Here is an 8,486-nt window from a genome sequence, read left to right as displayed (position 1 = left end):
CGCCTGAAACTGAGGCTCCCCCCTCTCAGTACATCCCTGCCCTCTGCACCTCATTAATCCTTACCTAACACAGACCTTATGTGATAGTTGAAGGAGGCCACCTGTTGCTCTGGTCACGGAGGGCCAGTAATGTTGAGATCCAGGGTAATTATCATTACGAGTCGAACCCATTGTATCATGTGGTTTTACAAAACTCTGCTGCAGTTGATTAATTTGGAAACAGGATTTCTATAAACAAAAACTATCCTGCCAGTTTGAGAAGTTGGTCTCAAACTTATGAACACAACACAAGATGTTCAATATGTTTGAAACATACATTCCTTCGTTGGGAGTATGTAGAGAAAAATGTTTGGTATCCTAAATACCATGAAGTCAGTTTGATGCATATTTTTGCTGTGAGTTAACGGCGCCCAGGCTGAGAAGGGAATGGGCCGGCGCATATCCTGCCATTGTCCTCATGGCTTCCTTTCTCTTCCATCTGTCCACAGTATGTCCTCCAGTGCCCTCGCCACAAAGCGCTATCTCTGCTGACCTGAGAATAAGCTGATTGGACTACAATGGCTCCACTCGAGACCTACGGTACACTTCCAACTAGTTATCGCCGCATTGTTTTTGGTCATTTTCCTGGCCCTGTCATTAAAATTTTTACCATTCCTTGGATTTAAAAAAAGGAACAAATACTTAATAAACACACAAAAAAAAACCTGATAACAGTTGCTTGAAAAAAGAAACTGCAACGGATTCTGTAAGTTGACAAAACCCTCATCAGTTTATTGTCTTTCAGCAAGAAAAAGGTCAGGATCTCACATTGCTTAGCTTCACCGGTGGAGTTTCCTCAACCTCCCTCTGCCCACTGCAAAGTTATACATATTTTTAGGAGGCTTAATCAACCTCCTTCCATAAATCAACCTCAGAAATACATTTTACGGTTTCTCTGTACAGAGTATCTATTGTCCTCAAACTTGAAAAAAATGTGCCAAGTTCAACATGGATTCCTTTCCCTCTTAAGCTATGTAGGCTGCATGTCACGGAAAAACATTCATAGCTTGAGCAATGCCACAGTTCAAGTAATGGAGGCAGGATACTTCCGGACCTCTGGCAGTTCACACAAACATTGGAGGCCACATCATACCGACACCACCAAAGAGAGTGCATTTTTGTGGCAAACGTCAACCTCTCAGCACAGCATTTACCTTCACCACCACCACCATCATACATTGCAACAATAGAAATACTGTTGGATTGCACTTTCTCAAGCTTTCATCTTGTGGCATGTTTATAGAAAAAATATATATAGAATACAAAAAGCTTATACTTCTTTGAGTAACAGAATATAACATACAGTACTTCAGATTATGTTTTGATCAGCACATCAGCAGGTGTACATAAATTTCCCTACCTTTGCCCAAATGCAATAACGGGACTAAACAAGGATGTAGTTTGCTCACTATTAAGTGCTTTGGTCAATGGGTATAACATTGAGTATGCCTTTAAAGATGGTATTCTACAGGATGTTAATGCTACATAATTATCCACTGTATATGAATGTCTAGTAAGAAAGGGGCAAATAGTCAAGATGCACCACGACATTTCACATATTCACACGTGGTATTTCACCCCCCCCCAAAAATGGTTTGGTCCACCAAACCGATACCATGGAATCAGCCAGTTTACAGCACCATTTATTTTAAATCCCTTACAAATGTACTTAGTAGTAGCGACATAGCTGTCAAATTTTCAGAACTAAATAAATTTTCACTCAGGAAAATTGACATCTCAAGCAACATTGACTCATAGCAGTTGTAAGAGCTGGAACTCAAACGAAGGTGCAGCACCCGATGTCAGTGAGCAAATTTCAGGTTGACAACGTCCCTAACTGTAAAGGTGTTCATTAAAACCAACGGTTTTAAATGATGTACAAAAATGTGTTTGAAAGCTTAAACAGTCTCTTTGAAAAACAAAAAACAAAAACTAAAGTTCAGGCTGACATTCAAGTTCCGGTCCCACTTCAATCTGTGAAATCCCATTCACAAAAAAAAACAAAAAAAACAATATACGATGGAATCACTGTAGTGCAAAATATTACACAATGCACCTCGATGCAGTCGTTCTCGCAGGATACAGTAAACATGTCCTTTTTGTATCTCTCCACTGGGTTACATCTCCGGAGCCGCAGGCGGGAGCCCCGATGTGTGTTTGGGAGTCTGTAACAGTTTGTGCTCCTCTGTGTTCTGAGATGGCGAGGTGGCGGCTTTGGCGTGTACGGGATGAGACAGCCGAACGTCCAGAGCATCGTTGTGTTGCGCAAGGGAGTGTAGACGATAGTGCAGGACAAGGTCTTTGAGAGAGCAGTGGATGTCGTAAGGCTCGGCAAAACCATATCCGTGTGGTGTGCTGTAAATCATGCAATGCTTGACCTCTTCGTTCACACTGTAACCAAGAGAGAAACGGACATACATGAGGCTCACGCAATTACACCGTGTTGCAACATACATTTGTAATGGCTTTTTTTTTTTTTTTCTTCCCCATTGCCGATGTCATACTTACACAACAGAGCAGGCATAGCATCCCTGTTTGCTGCTTTCCCGTATCAGGAATGTTCCTTGAGCTTTGCCCTGAAGCATCTCCTCAGCCTGCGTCCGACTCAGTTCACCAACAAACCAACTCGCCTCGTCCTGATGTGGCAAATTCTTCTCATCTCCTTTCAATACGTATGTGCTGAAAGAGGGGAATTAGAACATCTCCTAAATGTGTTCCTTTTCTGATGACGACGACAACAACATAAAAAAAAACGTATTGATACTTACTCATCAAGGCTGTCGCTGTGTATCCCGAGCCAGTCATTTATGTGTTTCTGTCGTACGCCTTTGTGATTAAGCCAGCTGCACGAAAAGGTACATAGTAAATGTTCCATTTCAAAATTAAATAAAAAGGGCAGCTTGAGAATTTTTTTTTTGATTCGTTGCTCTGATGACACATACTTGAGGTACTGGTCTCTGATGTTGCGTAGCTGGATGAGGTCCGGACGCAGACTGTTTATCTTTCTATCCGTCTCTCTGTAGTCCTCCACCTGTGTCCTCAAGTCCTCCTCCAAGTGAATTTTGCTATCGTAAATCTCCCCAAGGCGGCACTTCAGCTTCTCGTAATTCACTAGAAAGCTAATGAGGAAAAATAAAAGTCAAAAGGTAAGAACAGATGAATATTGGCTACACATAAACATAAACTTCACTTGAAAACTTTTTTTATTTATTTTTTTAAACATGTAATGAAGTACCTCTCAAGATCTTTGTCAACGCTTTCCAAAAGACTGTTCCTCTCAAATTCCTCTCCGTAACGTTCCTGCTCACGACACTGCTCCTCGAAAATGAGCATCGTCTCGTTGAAAGCCTCTATTGCCGTTCTCTTCATCTGTATCTCCTACGGTACGAAGAATAGATTCAGTCACAACAAACTCAGGGGTTTGGTAGAAAATAATTCCTATCATTTAAAATAGAAATGAAAGTCTTCTATTATGAGTTGGAATGACTTTTCTTCTTCTTTTTTTTTTTTTACCTGTGAAGTCTTTGTGAAAGCTTCATAAAGTCGGTCAAACTCCTTTGATTTCTCTTGGTACTGACAGTGGACTTCCTTTAGTTTTCTACCAGCAACGTCGACACTGTTTTCTCTTACCTGAAGACAAAAAAAAAAAAGTCCAGTTAACCAAAGAGCATGACAATTATTCAAGATGCAGGCAAGCAGATTGAGGATTCTCACTACTCTTAAAATACAAAACAATGGCATTTGTGAACACGAACCTGCTGGAAGCGGGACACGGGATGGGTGAGCATCAGGTCCAGTGTGGCGTTATATTCTACCAGCGGATGGTGCTGATAATGCCAAATGAGCTCAACTACTGAAGTGAAGGTGAGAGGGTCCGAGAAGCCGTATTTCCCATCATGGTGGTAAATCTTTATCAATTTGTTGTGCCCGTCTTTCCTGCAAGTGTGAAGAAACAACACATTAGCTATAGCACGTCAACAGCCTCCGTGATGGTGCTTTTGTTGGCAGTTTTGTTCAGCATACCTTAATGTCAGCGTAAAGTCTCCTTGCAACTTCGTGGATGCGTCACGCACCAGAAAGGAGCCATCAGGCGTGTCTCTGAGCTTCTGATTCACCTCATCCCTGAGGGGAGAAATCGGTCAACGCTTAATGACTCGCCAATGTGTTATGCAGCCAAACCACACATTCCTGTCATATACTGTGATGACTGTGGATGTTAGAATTCATTACCTTGTTATGTCTCCCCAATACCATTCAGCGTCCTGTAGTGAGTATGCAGGAGGGGAGAGGCAGTTGTTGTTCATGGTGGAAGACACTGGCTTTGTTGATCTGGGGGGGAGGGCTGAGGAGGAAAAGAAAGCACGATGAAATAAAATCCGGATGTCAGTTTCTTAGAAAGAGATCCCTGAGAAACTATAATGCATTCATCTGTTGCCAAGTTTGGTGAAGTAAAACAAGTACTGTAAAAAAAAAAAAAGAAAGAAAGAAAAACAAAAGACACTGCCACCCCCAGCAACATACACACACTACATACACACACTCTTCAGGATACTGTCATGATCTGGGGACAAGCCCAGGCATGTCTCCAAGTGCTATCAAATGCCATATCATGATCTAGAAGTGTGGTCAGCGCTAAAACAGGAATGTTCTCTTTTCAGAGTGCAATAAGTAATCCATGTTTGGTTTTTTTTGTTCTTTGAATTATTATCATTCTATGCATGAAAAATTATGATTATTACATTTTAAGTTTCCCACAAGGTATGCAAGGTATTCACAGTTTTTACAGATTTGCTTTGGCTCTGTCCTCAATCACATGACTGCTCTTAAATACATCATAAAATATACTCTTTTTTTTTTAAAATCTTGGGCCGATCCTCCCTCTTATAATCAGTGCAAGCTGACAGATCATAACTTTTCCATCAACCTTGGGAAAAAAAAAAAGAAAAAGAAAAGAAACAACCTGGCCAAATAGACTTAAGTGTTTTCCTAAAAAATTGAAAAAGGAGCGCAAACCGCATCAAGAGGAGGTGAAGGACGATATATTTCACTGCAGGACAAAAGTGCCTTTCATACGGCAGTTGGGGAGAATACAAGAGCACCCTCAGAGAGCAGAAAATGTGGCTTTCTCCCACCATCCGCTCGGCTCGTTTTTTTCCCCCCGACCTTAAAATAAACAAAAGGCAGGTGCAACAGCAGTGGCAGTGCACGGTGGCAGGCGCAAACGCTGCGGCTCGTCAGCTCTGCAAAATTCTATCTGCACACCTTCCCCTTCCAGTCTGCAAGCCAAAAAGAAAAGGGAAGAAAAAAACAACATAAAAAAGAAAACTCCCCTGGAGTCCAAAACCCACATGCTTGTGCTAGTCAGGGGGAGGGTCGCGTATTTTAAGAATCGACACATTTATTAAATAAATAATTGGTGACACTCACAACAAAGACTAACAGGTCCTTTGGGCGCACTGATAGGATGCCATACTTCCAATGTAGGAACAATGCAAGGCATCTGTATTGTTCTCAGTGTTGTCAGCTGCTGGCTTGCTTTTATTACTACACATAACAACTGAATTCAAATTCGCCAATACTCGATATATACATTTTAAGCGATTTTAGTCGCCATTGTGTTTATTTGGACGAGGTCGGTCATTCTTGGTGTTATCGAGGTTCAGGCGCCACTCTCGTGACAATGCCACAACACGGTCAAAACGTGCAAAATGTAAATAAAGTGCTCGGGGAGTTTTGCAGAAGTCATGAGACGGGCTGTCTCGCTCCAGCTCGGCCGTGCAGCCCACTTTCAGAGCTCGCGCACAAATTAAGCACGGCTGGCTGCAGAGGAGAACAAAGCGCTCGTTTCATTCGGCGCTCATTAACGCACCAGCGACCCTCTATCCCCTCTTCAAAATGCACTCGCTGCAAACTCCTTCTTCTCCACCGAACCTCCATCTTCCCCCCCCCCCCTTTTTCTTTTTTTGGTTCATATAAAAAGCCGATGCGCATTCTGGACCAAGTTTTGCACTGAGCGCCGGGACAAAAGAAAGAGAGCCAAGCCACTGCGCCTGGTCCTGAAAGGTATTACGTAATTGGCAAGTGGATTGCGCTATGCATGCCTGGGCAAAGCCGCTGGGGGAGCGCAGCACCGCCGACCTGGCTCTTATAACGTTTTTACTAACACCTGCAAGCCACCCTGTCGGATGTCAACTCCATTAACGAACCCGACACGGGAAGACGCGAGCAAGGGAAGCGGCCAGACAAATAAATTAAACCCGTTTTTCCGACCCCCCGCAGATGAGACAATGGCTGTCTTTAACCCTAAACTTACCTGGCGGTGCTTGATCCATTTCGATGTAAAATAAACCTTCGGGAGGATAAACCATTCCTGTTGTACAATAATAGTCCAGGTTGTCTGCCGTTGTCTTCGCTCGTCTGGGGAAGGAAAAAGAAAAATACGCTTCTTCTGCCGCAGTTGGACCTAATTCACTTCAAGTCGCAGACGCCACGTCCAACAGAGATGTGGGCAAAAAAAAGAAAGGAAAGAAAAGAAGATAACTCCTCAAATCCGCGTCCAGAACAGGAGAGTGTTGGGTCAGCATAGCATGTCTAAATAAGGACTAATTTCCTTTCTTTTCAAGGGTACAAACTGTCAGTCCACGTCTCCTTTGTGTTCCTGTGAGGCGTCGCTCTACTTTATTTCATCTCGGAAGTGAAGCGACTTTAAAGGGCTGATCGTAACATCATCTTGGGACGATCCAACCGTCTGCTACCACGGGGGGGTCCTCACTTTCCTAGTGTTCATAGACACGTATAGAACAACAAATTGCACATTCATCGCAATGTGGCTTTAAAGCAGGTATACTCAAGCTTATTTGCTAAATAAACAAAAAAAATATCCCAGTTTCATCTGATGTTTTTTTTGTGCAACTTCGAAGCGTATCCGACACGTTACAAACCTCTAAATGATAATGGTACAATCCAGACTTTTTCATTCAACCCTCCTCAAGCTTCGCTGTACCAGCTGAAAAAAAAAATCCTTGCAGAGCATGAATGGAAAAGAAGAAAATACCTTGAATCATGAAATAAATATTATACAACCAGTCCCAAGTATGTGTTCAAATCCAAACAACTAGGAATATAAGCCTTTCCAGCTCCTTCATGGGCTGCTTCACAGTTTAGAAATGTGATTGTATTATAAAGTGACTTCATTCTGAAGGCTGTATCATAGTTAACCTGTCTACGATTGTGAGATGCTCAGGGAGCATTCAGTTTAAACCTCTCAGTTTGCAAGGCAACAGTGTCATTTTTTTTTGAGCTTGCGAGTGAGTATTATATTCCCGTTGGACTTGTCAAACACGTTGGTTGAGCAGCAAAAATGGCATCTTGACTGTCACTGCATATAATCATCACTCCGATGAGATCATCCTGTTAAAGACACAATAGCAGGTGTGTTAAAATCGGTATACATGAATGAACTGATGTTTGAAAAAGATGATCGTTCCACAATGAGACATTGGATTGCCTCATGTGCTAAAAATGATCGGAGCCATTTACATGACTGTCTTGTTATGCGTTCATGTTGGATGAATACCCACACTGTTGCTGGCTTGCTTGTGACACAGAATGACATTGTGCAGTAAATTTAAACAACCAGTTCTTCATCCACCAGCTGACATCAGTGGCTGCAGGGAGAGTGAAACAAGGGCCTGCTTGGTCAGAGGTCCGTCTCTGTTGGTGTCCAAGCGTTTATGGCCAGTTGCCTTTTGACCCTGGCACAGGGAGTCAGCAGAGGTAATTGCCTCCAGCATTCCTTTTTTCCCATCAGTAAACTGATTCTTTCCTTGTCCGGCCAGTGCCCAGGAAAGTAATGCCTTGATTGAGCATATAATTTCAAAAAAGCACAACCATGGCTCAGACACACTTGGATGCCTTCACACATATTCATGTGGGAACTTAAGGGAAACACAAATACAGCTAATTGACCATTTTAGGTTAAAAAAGCAACCGAGTAACATTTGCACAGACATATTTATATGCAAATGCAGTTTAACTTTCCATCATTAATCAGGAGATGTTGGCAAGCCTCTGTGAGTCGTTCGATCTACTATTTGACAGGTTTCTAATTGTGTGGGTGTGCTCGCCACACTAGATGATTGTACTCACATGTGTCTGTGTATATTTTTCGGGGTTGATGTGTGAATGTTTGCTCATGTGCTTTCCATGCCCTCCTGCTTTAGGAAGCCATGAAGCCTGTCACGGCATGTCACTTGGCCGCTACCCAACTGACCCTCCCACCCTCTCCCTCCTCCCTCCCGCCACTGCTTTCAGAAGACCACAGACTTTGCCCCTTCAACTTCTAGGTTAGACCTGTGTGACACTTCTCCCAATAACTGCCCTCTTGAAACAGAGCAGGGGTCAGGGGTTAAAAATGGGGGTGGGGGGGGGGGGGGGGGGTGGGGGGG

General features: G+C 43.0%; 1 protein-coding gene across 1 annotated transcript; it reads right to left on the bottom strand.

The window, feature by feature from the left end:
- Positions 1–743: 743 nt before the first annotated feature.
- Positions 744–6,737, bottom strand: LOC308112909 (phosphatidylinositol 3-kinase regulatory subunit gamma-like). The gene is made up of 10 exons (XM_080468736.1): positions 6,353–6,737; positions 4,270–4,381; positions 4,063–4,161; positions 3,795–3,975; positions 3,553–3,669; positions 3,275–3,417; positions 2,982–3,158; positions 2,808–2,882; positions 2,548–2,718; positions 744–2,430 (listed from the first exon to the last, which is right to left on the bottom strand). Exons 1-10 carry the CDS (start codon positions 6,405–6,407, stop codon positions 2,157–2,159), a joined length of 1,404 nt encoding a protein of 467 aa, XP_080324862.1. The 5' UTR covers positions 6,408–6,737; the 3' UTR covers positions 744–2,156.
- Between the last annotated feature and the right edge of the window lie 1,749 nt (positions 6,738–8,486).

The sequence above is a fragment of the Lipophrys pholis genome (genome assembly GCF_963383615.2).
Source record: "Lipophrys pholis genome assembly, chromosome: 1".
NCBI classification, from domain to species: Eukaryota; Metazoa; Chordata; class Actinopteri; order Blenniiformes; family Blenniidae; genus Lipophrys; species Lipophrys pholis.
Note: the sequence above shows the minus strand (reverse complement) of the source record. Positions and strands in the feature narration are given on the sequence as shown.